The sequence below is a fragment of the Genypterus blacodes genome, unplaced genomic scaffold, assembly GCF_046128005.1.
Source record: "Genypterus blacodes isolate CSIRO-AG114 ecotype Tasmania unplaced genomic scaffold, CSIRO-AGI_Gbla_v1 ptg000094l_1, whole genome shotgun sequence".
In the NCBI taxonomy this organism is placed as follows: Eukaryota; Metazoa; Chordata; class Actinopteri; order Ophidiiformes; family Ophidiidae; genus Genypterus; species Genypterus blacodes.
In genome coordinates, this window is record NW_027466898.1 from 1,765,042 (window position 1) to 1,778,930 (window position 13,889).

Genomic DNA, 13,889 nt, shown 5'->3' on the forward strand with positions numbered 1-13,889 from the left:
CTATCTGACTACTACATCTATCACACAGCTGGTCCACAATTGACATGTGTACTGTATATGTATCATGCATGCATCCCCGCTACAATCTATCCATGATTGAGAGGACTTTTTCCCTCTGTCACATCAACAATAAAGCTGTCCATTTGTATCAATTACACTCCATTTCCCCTCTGTGCTCATTCAGACACATGGAAGTCAATTATGTCTAATCGCTGGTAAATTACACAGCGCTCGCATGGCAGTTACTGTCTACATACTGGGGAAGGCTCATTGAAGGTTATCACATCTTCGTCATTAACCGCTGTGTGATAAGAGAGTCATGGAGGTAAGGCAAGAGGACACGTGAGGGGAGGAAGTTGCAGGGCCTCAACAGCGTGTGTGTTTATGCTGTGTGTTCAAACTAAATGGGCTTAATCCTATAATAACTGGGCTGACAACCATCATTTTCATTGCACGTATGACACATTTAGATCATTTATTCCTGTTCATTCTTGCAAATTTACACAAATTCTGAATTACAGACTTTTCCTACTCTCAAAATAAACTCCACAATATTCCCCCAAAAACTCCACAGCCCCTTTATATCGCATTCTAAATGTATACGACAATTGCACCTACTTATTTGCAATTGCAGTCAGAACTTCTTTGTGTCATGTGCAAAATCTGCTTTAAAAATAAAGCCGTCACACTCTTCACGCTCCATATGCAAAGAGATTGCGTTCACTATATCTCCAATGAGGTGGGGGTGGAATGCTGCTGCATTCTATATATGGGACATGTTAATATTCATGTTATTAATTAGCACTCATGACTCTCTAGCTATCTCTTTTTCTGTGTGTGTGTGTGTATGTGTGTGTGTGTGTAATACTGCTTAAATTGCAAATGTGACCATGCATATTATGTGGCATGCACGTTTTACCTTGATTGCTTTCTCCCCCACGGTTCCATATTTCCCTGTCTGTTCTTTACACTTTTAATACTCTCCTGACATCTTCATTTAGTCCTCAATATGATCACTCAATCAATCTCATAGATTACTGACAAGGTATGTGCGTATGTTTGTGTTTGTGTTATGTATATTTATGAGTGAGACTGCATGCATACTTCTTAGTGTGAAGAATTTGCGTCTTCACATATATGCAGGCCTGACAGACACACACACTCGCACACAAACACTGAGCAAGGTGTGTATGTATTTGTATGGCAGAGACTGTCATGCACCACTAGATCCATCCCTAAAATCACCAGACAGAAAAATGTCTATTGATATTCAGTCATCTTTACCTCTGTGTTGTCAACAGCAGCTGAAGGACGCATTATGTCCTGCACTTCTCAACTGGACCAGCTGTGGATCATTCTGTGTGTGTGTGTGTGTGTGTGTGTGTGTGTGTGTGTGTGTGTGTGTGTGTGTGTGTGTGTGTGTGTATTTACATCATTCCTATGTTCTATGCACACGTGTGTTGCTCATACCTGTTTATCAGTGAGGGCGTATAAGTACTGGTGTTCGGGGCTGAAGAGCAGATCTCTCAGGATGGGGCTGCCATCGCTCACCACCACGTTCTCATACAGCAATGCAGGCTGGGTAATGGAGTTCACCAGGAGCTGAAAGAGAACACATAGACAATTGTATTTAGATAAGGAGATTAAAACAGCATGCAGACACCGATAGTGACATTGGGTTTATTTTACACAAATTGTATTTTTATGCAAATTGTGAAAATTTAAACCTGCACACACAGACAAAGTGTTGTGCATCCTTGTGCAACCTTTGAAAAGGTTCCCTGACTGCCAAAAACTATTTAGGAATCATTAAAGAAAGAAGTAAGCACTAACTGTATATCAGATGATTTAAGCCTCCTGTATGCACTGTGCACGCCGTCCCACTGGGTCATATAAAGCTGACATCAACCATCACCAAGTAACAACATACTTTCATGATCATTTTAATGTCCTGCGCAGCTCATATCATCTTTGTTGCTTTCTTACTTTATATGGTCAGAAAATGAATTTATTCTATTATCTACTCAACTGAAACGCATATGGTTCTTTATCCACATTGCTCAGATGAATACCTGCTGATTACAGTGCTGCACTGGGTATGACAGATGCTACTAAATGAATAGTTTCTGCTCTTTTGATGTTTCTTACAAATGTTGAGTCTACTACAAAAATGACAGACTGTGACTTTCTTTACTTGTGACTTTTCTAGTTTCCTCCGTGTACTCCTCCAACATGGCAGCATTTCAGTTCTGTTTAGTTCTGTTTGTGATGTTTTCACTGCATAAGAGGAAGAACTAGAGAGGAGACCTTGCAGATTCTTGAAATATTACTTTTAAGGTCACTTGTGGGATAATCACATCACATTAGTTGATTATTAATCTTAAGAATAGTTAGGATAAGTCAGATTCTTCAAATCTTTTTTTTTTTTGTGTGGTTTTCCCCCTGTGCAATTTAGAATTGAGTGCATAAACAACAAAACATTCCACAACTTTCAAAAGTGTGCAGGAGTGTGTATGTGTGTGAGGGAGCTGTGTCCCACTTGTCTCTGTCCACAGGTCAGTCGTTTTAGCAGTCCCTAATCTTGCTCCCACATCAACAAACACGCATCCACAACAATACTTTGTTGACCATTGTAAAAAAGCTACATGCCCTGGGGCTGCCGTCTCACTTATGATGAGCGCAAGAGTTTGGTAGAGTGCGACAGGGGGGTCGGGGCGGCGAGCGGGCTGTGCCCTACAGCTCGGGGCAGAGGGCAGTTGGAGTGGGATTCAGGTCGGCTGGCACGGTGGGGAGTCCAGGCCACAGCAGGTGAGTGTAGATTCTCATCTTGTCTGCTAGCCTACGGGTATTATCTCTGCTCCTGTGACCTCTGCACTCTCCGTGTCCAAACACAGACTTCTCAGTGAGCAACACCAAAGCACGTGAGGCCCTGTTTCAACCCTAAAATACCCTATTGACTAAAAAGTAAATTAGTAAACATTTGGTAATATTTAGATTTAAAAAAGCTTGACTTTATATTACAAGATCACATTCAGAAAGATGTCTTCTGTTTACCCAGCAAAAATACCTCCAGGTGTCTTCTCCCTAACAGCTCTATAAATTTCACTTCTCCTCTGTGACGTCTACGCTTAGTAAATTCATAGCCATAAAAGTGAGAAAAGGGCGACACCGGGGCATCTGGAACTTTTTTATGTTCCTATTTGTCCATTTTCTCCCTTTCTGGAACTTATTAGCAATAGGCTCGGGCTTTAAGATGAAAGAGATAGCATGCCAGGGTGCACTCTGCCCTTTGGGAACGCCACTGTGTATTGGCTTTATGTGCTCCCTGTTAGATATAGTGTTCAAACCCGTCGTTGCGTGACCATAAGAAAATAAGTCTTTGAGCTGAGTTTACAGATTATAACCCTTTTAATACATTCCAGTAGATTGTAGTTATTTTTGTAGACATCTAGTAGCTGTGAGGTCAAATGAATTATACATAAAAATATTGCCCAGGGACCTTGATGATTTCCATGCTTGCTCCGGTTGTCCAGTAAATGGTTCACTACAAATGACTGTTGTGTATTACTGGTGCTGGGCATGAGAATGAATTACATGAATGAACCTGAATGTCCAATTCACAGTGGACAATTATCGCCTTTGTCTGGTGAGCTGCAAAACAAATTTCCAATATCAACATGTTGGGGAATTAACTTCTCGGAATGAAATTCCAACTCACTGCAGTGTTTACCCACACACACAAAAGCAAATGTGGTAAAGGTGTTTGTATGGCTGCTACATGTAGTATTATGATGTGTTTTACAACCATTCTCTGCTCTGGTCAATAAGTAGAGGACAGGCGTACATGTTCAGCTCCTGCAAAATTCAGCCAACCCAATTAATTTGATTTGATTCAGAGCAGGAGGAGACAGTCAGACAGAGATTGTAAGAGAGAACTCATGTACTGTTTGTCTCTTCTTTGTAATTTATTCTCCCACACATATGCTGCCTATTGCACACCTGGCTGCTCGAGGAGAGGATATCCCAAGGTTTCTTCGTTTTTCCTAACACCTAGGTTATTTGTAGATTTTCCTTGTCGGCTAGGTAAGAAACAGTTTGATGTTGTGGGCCTGTAAAGCTCTATGAGACATTGTATCTGACCTTAAGCTTTGCAAATAAATGTATACTATGCTAATTAAACTTGGGTTAGGGAGACAAAGGCAGTTAAAGAAATTCACAAAGACTTTGTCTAAGCAAGATGCCCCAAACCCCTCTCCCTCTCTCTTAATTCTCTCTCTCTGTACGGTATACTGTATGTGCAGGCTGCTGTATAAAGGTGTCAGCGAGAACAAACTCCAGATGGTCCAAAAAAAGTTGTGTACAATATCTGCAGAACAACACAATCGGCTGTAGTATTGATAACTTCCAGAACATTGACACCTGAGAGTCACCTGTAATATTTCACATTCATCCCTATGAGTAACTCTTAACTAAAAACTCTTGTCATTTTGATAGCTATCATCACCATTCCAAGACTTCCATCTAGATTTGAATTTTTTGACGACTTGTTTCTGCATGAGATATGCGTTGACTGACTTTGTACTCTACCTTGACTTGCCTCAAAAAACTTAAAAGTTGAAAGTTGATTGATCAAATTAATTGTATTGGTCAGTTGGAGCACACTGCACTATGCAAGAACAAGTGTATAAAGGCTTTTATATCTGGGAGATGGGAGGAAGATGTCCAATGTCGAGGAGTCTGATTTTTATGACATCAAAGGTCATTGGTGGATTTCAACTTTAAAAGCAGTTCTGAATATTTGCATTTAAATTAGTTAGTCGTTAGTTAGTCCCAAAAAAAGTGTGAAATTAGACATGCTGTTTAAAAGATAGCTAGCAGTATCGCTTGCAAAGCAGGAATGCTGCATTGTGTATAATCCCTGAATTCTCCATTTATATTCTGAACATTATCTAATCCCCCTTTGAAGGATGATGTGCAATCAGCAGCTGATGCTTAAGGACAGCACACACTCTCCTCAACCTTTCACTCAACACCTTCCTGACCTCAAGGCTGTCTTGCAATGGAATGCTATGAAACACTGTACAGAAGGTTGGGAAAATTATGTTTAGTCCAACATTACTTTTCATGATAACTTTGAAGACAATAAACTAATTTTATTACAGGACAGTCAGGAGATACTTCCTCTATTTTTTCCCCTTTATCTACATTCCTGTGTATTTACTCTATCCTCCATCCCCCCTCCTCTAACCTTCATCCTCCTGAGGTGAGATTCATTACCAAGGCAACACTGAAATTACCCAGGGCATAGTGGTAATAAACACACACACACACACACACACACACACACACACACACACACACACACACACACACACATACATCCATAGACACACACATACAGACATCCATAGCCACACATATGAGCACAAACACAGAGTAAAGTTGTACAAATACACACAGATGTGCATTTTCAGTGATATTATCAAGCTGCCAAAGAGAGATCTGAGAGCCATTTAAATGCAGAGCACGATGAAACGATGAGTCAAAGGCTGGCAGGGGAAAGGGTGGAAAGGAAACGTTTGTGTCGCAGTTATAATGTGAAGCGTTTCAACACTAATAAATCATTAGCACGTTTTTGACACATTAAGCCTAATTACAACTATAACACGCAAACCAGTAACATTATAATGTGCTATATTCTTTTATGGCACAAAGGGAGAGCAGCACAGCAACATGAAGAGAGTAGGTGGCAATGTTGGAAAAACAGTTAAGAGTGGGGTGAGGGTGTATGAGAAGATGGAGGGGGAGATGTTGGATGTGTGTGTGTGTGTTTGGGGCATGTGTGTGTGGGCATGAGTGTCTGGCAGGTATGGGCAATGAAAAAAAATTAAAGGTTAGTGACGAGGTTTGGCTGGAGTGCTGCACTGATTGATATCACACAGGGTTCAGGCACCGGTCACATCTTGTCGGTAAGGCAGTCCGGGAAACCACAACCATGCGGATCTCAATTCTTCCTCTCCTCTTTCCTTTATATTCACTCGTCCTTTCCCCCTTATCCTTTTGTCCCCCCCCCCCCCCCCCCCCCCCGCTTCCCTGCCTTGTGGGTTACTTCCATCTTGCCACCTTCCCCACAACCAAGACAGATTCAAAATAACAAGTCTAATTGAATTTCAGTTGATTCTCAACAGGCAGTTGAAAGGTGTAAATAACTTTTACACACACAGAGACAGAAATAGATGTGAGGAAAGAGAGACAGAGAGAAATCTGTGTCATTGTGAGTTGGTACAGCCGGATTTCGAAGGCAGCCATCTCAATGTGCCTGTAAAATGTGTGTTTGACCCTGACTGGAGGGCATCCAAAGTATCACAGCACACCTGCTGACTACACAGTCTGCAGCACACACACGTAGACACACACACACACACACACGAGCACTCGGCTTGGTAGAGCCACATCAGCGAGACTGGTTACTCGGACCGAAATTAATCATCGTTCTTTTGTCGCACCGCTGCTCTCACAACAGGAGGCCAGTCCCAGGTGACACACACACACACACACACACACACACACACACACACACACACACACACACACACACACACACACACACACACACACACACACACACACACACACACACACACGAAGAGTGACAGGCAGACAGCTGGCCAGTGACAGCACGGCAGTACAGAAGCTGTTTTCCTAACCGTTAACAATAGTTGGCTAAGAGAACAGCACTGCCAAGGTCTGGTGAAGTTTTGTGGATATATCTCTGTTTGTTCTCTTAAAATGGCCACATGTTGTCATACACCTTAAAGATGCTGATCAGACATGGCTAATAGTCTTAGTTCCACTCTCCCCCTCAGGAGCAGGTGTGTTTGCATCATACTGACAAAGCTGCTGTGTGTTAGGCAGCAGTGCAGCATTTTCAGTTTCCATTTGCTGTGAGTGCCAAGGGGGGGCGGTGTGGCTGTGAGGGGGGCGACTCAAGCAGCACCAGCAGTCAGAAACAAACACACGAGTGCAGGGAACTCTCCCAGGTATACCTGACAACATTTTGAATGGTTATTTTTCTCCAGCAGACCCCTGGCATGCTTTATTAACACTATTAGCACCGTTAGAATTCCTCGGCGAAGCAGAGAGAGCGTCAAAATGTCACTGTGTTCCTTTGACTCACATCCCAGGTGGGGAATGTGTGGTGCAAAGTGACACTTTATAACTGTAAGACCCTCACAGAAGACACATCTTTCTATTCAAGTCAGGACGCGCACACACACAAATTGACACAGTGCCTTCACCAGAGTTGCAGCTCTGCACTATACTGGACCGACTGCAACCGCTGCAACATTGTGTTTATGTGTGTGTTTGTGGGTGTAAGACCTCTTTAATTTTTCACAACCATGATGGATTTGAGTTTCCCCACCCTAGCAGTATCACAGGCCTTCTTCCTGTGCAGCCATAACCACACACACACACACACACACACACAACTCACTCCCTCATCTTCATTTACATCCCGCTTGTTAACATCAAAACATTCTTCATCGAAAACATTCTTCCACTGGGCATTCCAGAAGTATTATTCTGAAACAAGACAGAAACACCACTGACATTCCATCATCATAACAAAAATATGCATTGAAATAAACTAGACTCACCTCAGCTGGCAATGAGATGGTATCACATTTTAGAGGCTTTTTACAGTGTACTTCCTTGTCTCCTTCTGTCATACCGCCCGGATAACGCTTGTGACATAACTGGGGCTCACTGTGCTACAGCAGCAGCTCACTATTCTTCCCACAGGCACATCCTGGTTAGAGGCTCAGGACATCCCTGCAGAGACAAATCACTTCCACAAACCTATGCACTTGTCACGCTACGGTCTCCGGTTTGAAGCCCGGAACCAGCTGTGGGGAATTTGTCCCAGAAATTTGCATTCTAGGTGATTCCTACGTTACAATAAATCAATATTCCAGAGTTCCTGTATATAAAAGAGGCAATTAAAGTAGTTTCTATTCAAAGAGGTTGCTGCAGGGATATATCATCTAAAACATTAGTTGTTGATATATAGAACTGCCCCTGCTGTAGATGATGTACAGTAGTGAAATGGCTGTAATTGTTGCAGCAGAGACGACTTTGGCAGGATTGGATTGTCGCTGTGCTAGAAGTGAGGGAGTACAGGTGTAGCGCTTCAGTGGTAGATGCGTATGAAACAGCCGGTGAAGCATATGTGAGGCTGAGGGTTTCAAGGTGAAAGGCAGCGCTCAGGTCGATGGCGAGAAAGATCAGAAGCGGTGGATGTATTCCTGCGCCCAAATATAACCACCGGCCCTGAGCTATTGTTTTCACACTCCCGCTGTAATAGTTCTATCTTGACAGCTCTGAGATGAGGACAAGTGAGGACAAATCTTCATCTCTCCCGTAGGATCTGTGATGTGTGTGTGTGTGTGTGTGTGTGTGTGTTTGCATCTATAAAACATTTAACTTCCCTTTGCAATATCTGATTTGAGGCTGCTATTCCTTTTCCTTTACTCTCTCTCTCTCTCTCTTGCCTTTTTCCTTTGATGCATCCGCTCTCGGGTGACACACATGATCAGCCAAGCAAAACACACTTGTGCATCATGTGGCCCAGGAGCCTGTGTAGGTACAGTACGAGTGTGTATTATTGTATGTGTATGTGTGTGTGTGTGTGTGTGTGTGTGTGTGTGTGTGTGTGTGTGTGTGTGGTTGTGTTTTGCCCTGCAGTGAGTTGTGAAACCACTGCTAAAACTAGCTCAATTTGTCAAGAGCAGAGAGGTGTGGGTCCCACTGTTGTCTTTGAGGTAAACGGAGGAATAACATGGAGAAAAGAAAAGAAAAGAAAAGAAAAGAAAATAATTGACCCCACAGTATTCCAGTACCTGCTGTACAGGACCATTGCACACACACTCACACACACACAATTTTGTTCCTTTGGATCAGCCTGAGTGGAGCAAACACCAAGAGGAAATGATACTTCATCACTGCCACCCCTTTTGTGTATGTGTGTGTGTGTGCGTGTGTCTGTGTGTATGTTGACTATGACAAAGAGTGGTCAAGACCTCAATGTTGACTGAGCATTTTATGTGTGTGCACTATTGTGTAGCGATGTGTGTGTGTATGTGTGTAAACAGGAGCCTGGCCCACCTGGAGAAAGGCGACTCATTATTAACGGGGTTGTGCGTATAAATTATGAGCTGCTGGCCTGAATGAACTAAATAAAGAAAACAATGTCACAGTGCGGTCACGGGGCAAACGTCTCCTGAACGAATGATAAATGTCTCTCTCTCTCTCCCCCTCTCTTTCTCTTCGCTCCCTTTCCCTGGCGTGTTGCCGTGCCGATTAATACTAGATTCAAGGGATGCAGAGAGAGAGAGAGAGAGAGAGAGAGAGAGAGAGAGAGAGAGAGAGAGAGAGAGAGAGAGAGAGAGAGAGAGAGAGAGAGAGAGAGAGAGAGAGAGAGAGAGAGAGAGAGAGCAATGAAAGCAACACATTTTGGACAGCAGTGCTTCAACGGCCAGAAGCTTATCATAGCTATGCACCCTGACAGACAAACACACGTGTACAGTATGTGTGTGTGTGCAAATGAACACAAGCAAGGAATGAGTTGCAATGATTGTGTGCGTGCCTTTGTATACTTGGCCATAATTTATCAATTTGTTTGGGTTTTACATGAAAGCAAAGCTATTAAAAAGATAGAAGAGGTGTGAATTATTAACTTGTGCTGGTGAAATAATCAATGCAAAGTAAAAACACACACCCACACACACGTTGCCCTCATTTATTCATCTCAGTGTCACACCAGGTGTCACAACAGCAGATGATTTATTTTAGATGGAAAGCCTTCAAACCACTCTTCCTTAGTTTCCTTCCTTCCCGTCCTCCTCTCTTTTCTTCTCCTGTCCTCGTTCATCGTGTTACCGAGGACACTGAATGAACAAGTTACGGCGGCGGGCCTTGAGCGAGATGAAAGCTACGGAAAGCCAGCAGGGACACAAGGGGCCCTTCACGCCGGGACACAAGTATGCAGGGATCATTATCATTCCCCACCTGCAGGGCAGATCCAGGATTAGCTTATATATGCAGTGACTGGCAAAGCTCATTGTAAAAACATCATCTGTGGCATGGCGGCAACTTGCACTTGATTAACAAGTTCATTTGTAACAACGGTGCAATCTGTTGGAGTGTTTCTCTATCAGCATTGCCGTCCTCACTCTGCCCACGCTTGATTAGTTCAATCAGGTGTGTCGCTTCCACCAAGAGTTGCCACCTAAACACAGCTCATTTAGCTCAACAGGTGTTGGTAGAGACACTCAAGGACAAAGATCAAGAGCTAACAGAACCTTTGTGGAGCTTTAAACGGTGGTGTTTACTCAACTCAGTCGTCATTCATGACTGAAGTTGTAGTTAATTGTATTGTTTGAGGCTTTACTAATCACTAACTACAGACCATGGAGAGCATAGAACCAACACCCCAGAATCAACATGAACATTTTCAGCTTCATTAAGATATCACAAAGGCGCGTAATAAACTGATCAGTCAGTGTGTATCTCTGCTAAATAAATGCAATCAATTTTACGAAGCATTGGATTAACTGAAGGCGGCAAAGTTCATTTAAATATACAGTATATAATAAAGAAATGGTGTCTTGAATGAATTAATACAACTATGCTAAGCTTCTTAGTGAACCAATGGATGACATATGGGGAAAACAGCATATCAGCAAAAGGCTGCTGGCTAACACTGCTGTGCACTGGGCTCAAAATTAATAGTGGAATTCAAAGAAAAGAGGATCATTATTTAAAAGCTGACTTTGCTAGCATGCAAACCTGGTTGAGTTAGCTACTCTGGGACAGTTATTATTGGATTTCATTATTTTCTTCTCTGCATCTCCCTTCTGTCTTTGCCTCCCTGTGCTGTGAAGTTGTGGGAGCCTGGAGAGAGCAGTGGACAGTCAGATTAATGACCTGGGCCTCTAACGCGCTCTGTCTTCCTCTTTCCTCTTTCTTGCTGCCATACGGGGCTTCGCTGCACCGAGATGAGACACAGAGGAGGAAATGCTACAGCAAAGGGAGTCTCTCTCATATTTTTAGATTGTGTGTGTTCTCTCTTTGTGCTGTTATTTATCTGGACTTTTGCCTATCTGCCCCTGCCAGTGCCACGGAAAGTAAAAGTCCCAGACAGGTAGAGAAGCACATGGACGTAGCTACAGTACATGGCTGTGCATGTAGACGCTGGCATGTGCACACACTTCCCATGTCTGTGCATCTGTCTGTACTAGTGTCTACTTCTGTCTGTGTGTGTGTGTGTGTGTGTGTGTGTGTGTGTGTGTGTGTGTGTGTGTATGTGTGTGTGTGTGTGTGTGTGTGTGTGTGTGTGTGTGTATCTGTTGCACTAGTCGGATGTGTAATTACAAAGGAGAGACGATAAGCTGTTTTTTCCCCTCCTGTGGGAGCTTACAGCTAATTATAGAGCCAGCGGAGCTTCAAATTGCCATTTAAAACAGCCATACGGTGGAGGACAATAACACACTCCCCTGGTAGTGTCACCACTGTGTAGTAAGTGTGTGCACGGAGGTGCCACAGCAGAAGAGATAGTAGGGAAAACACCCTGCAGCCCTGTTAAACAGAAATGACAGATTCCTGTGTGTCATATTTTAGCAGCTAAACAGCAGCTGTTAGGGCTAATGTGCTGGGTTTAGTCTTAAAGTTGACAGTTAACTGTTCGATGCCTATATCAAAGACTTGCCCTTCATTTAATGCCAGAGAACAGCTCTAATCCTTATTTAGCCAAACACAGATTGATTTCTGCACTTAAGGGTGCAGGATTACGCACAAACTCCACTCACTCAGAGGAGGAAGACGTTCAATCTGCAGAGATAAATTCTTACCTCACAGGCGAGAGGAAACAGAGGGAGAGAGATCAAAAAAGAGAAACAGATAGATGCTGAGGGATGGGAGTTAGGATGAGACGAGCGAGGAAGGCTACAAAGAGGACAAGGAGGGATTTGGTGGTCGGTGGCGGAATGTTCTTGGAGGCAACAGACACGAGCCCCACACACAATTTCTCTCTGACTTTGGCTTTCTTTCACACCATATACACACACACACACATACAGGAATCCAGTCATACTGTCTCTCTCAGCACCACACACAAAGACACGTGGCTGTGTGTGTGTGTGTGTGTGTGTGTGTGTGTGTGTGTGTGTGTGTGTGTGTGTGTGTGTGTGTGTATGTGTGTGTGTGTGTGTGCGTGTGCATGTGCGTGTGCGTGTGTGTGTGAGAGAGAGAGATTAAATAGCTGCAGGAAGTGCAGGGTTAGATGAGAACCCACTAATGAGTCATCACATTCTGCTCATTTTCATTATGGGCTCTATTACATGTTTTTGGTATGTGGACAACTTCTGTTCCCCCTTCCGTCTCTCTTTCTCTGAAGAAGGAGATAAGTGAGCTCGGTGAACATGCCATATTGTACGTGTGTGTGTGTGTGTGTGTGTGTGTGTGTGTGTGTGTGTGTGTGTGTGTGCTCCTTATTTGTGTGAGAGTACTGACAACACTCTTGTGGGTATACATGGGTCGTAACTCATGTGTCAATTAATTACTAGCAACAGTGTAGTGGTGTGTGTGTGTGTGTGTGTGTGTGTGTGTGTGTGTGTGTGTGTGTGCTCGTATGTGTATGAGATAGAGTTGCAATCCATCAGTGTAATGAGTGTAAGAGGAGCTGTAACCAGACACTGATTCCATCTGTAACTAACACCACAGGTTAGGCTCAGACAGACATGCAGTAGTGATGTTACGTCTGCAATCCCACTCCCTGTACACAAAGGGGATATTGATTAATTGCTGATATGTAGAACCATAGTAATAAGGCGAAATACATATAAATCATCAAATAAAACTAATGGAAAATAAAATAACACCACAATAATAATTAAGCTGACATACAGTATATTAGAAGTCAATGGGAGGAATCTGTGGGAGAAATTATTTAAGGTAAGAGGGACCACTTTGTTCATTTTGTATTCTTGGCTCACCATTAATATTCTGTTCTGTACAAAGCAGGTTTGAACAAGATTCACTTAGATTTTAAGTTTGCCGTGACCATCTGTTCTGGGTCAATAACCAAAACTTCAGTCTAGTCTTGTGTAGCAGCAGGATGGCAGTGCAGGGGAGTTATTTTGCATAAAATAAAAGGAAACAAATCAAAATGACGTGCAAAGTAAAAGTGGGCCCAATATGGAGCTGTCTCGGACCCCATGTGATACAAATGAACAAGTCAGGGGATTGAATCAGGTTTTACAAAGAACCCAAAGGTATAAACAGTAACAATATGTAAAGCCTAATCTTTCTTGTTGACTGACAGAGCAAGATAATGGTTGAATCTCATTATTCTGTGTGGACGTACTGCAAAAGTATTGTGGCGCACAGGTGTGTGAAGTTTATTTGGAACAAACTGGGAAGGTCTGGTTGGTGAACAGAAACACAGATCGTGGCTAAACAGGCTAAAAGGAGTAAAAGGGAAATCAATGATGGAAAACACAACGGTAAGGAACCAAACCAAGGTGCCACCAAAAGGATGATCACAGGTGTCAGGCAATATGCTGCACATGCAACAGGGCTCCTTTCCCCACAGTGTTATAAACACACACACACATCACCACCATTACCCACACACGCAAAGAGCTTTCCTCATAATGTCATTACAGTGCCAGTCGGTGACACATCCACACACATGCATGCACACACTCCAGTCTACTGACCCCTATATTTCCCCTTCCCTCTCTTATGCTATTGACTTTGACATAACAACACCAAAAAAGTTTCCAATCCCACCTGATAGGATGCTTGAAGTTTTTATGGCACCGGGAAAA

The 13,889-nt window shown here is 43.1% G+C and overlaps 1 protein-coding gene across 1 annotated transcript in view; it reads right to left on the bottom strand.

Annotated features, from left to right (window-relative positions):
• plxna1a (plexin A1a) overlaps positions 1-13,889 on the bottom strand; it is a 201,679-nt gene that overhangs the window by 100,114 nt on the left and 87,676 nt on the right. Inside the window, exon 4 of the mRNA XM_076159333.1 lies at positions 1,471-1,602. Coding sequence (XP_076015448.1) covers positions 1,471-1,602 — 132 coding nt within the window. The remainder of the gene's footprint in view (positions 1-1,470; positions 1,603-13,889) is intronic.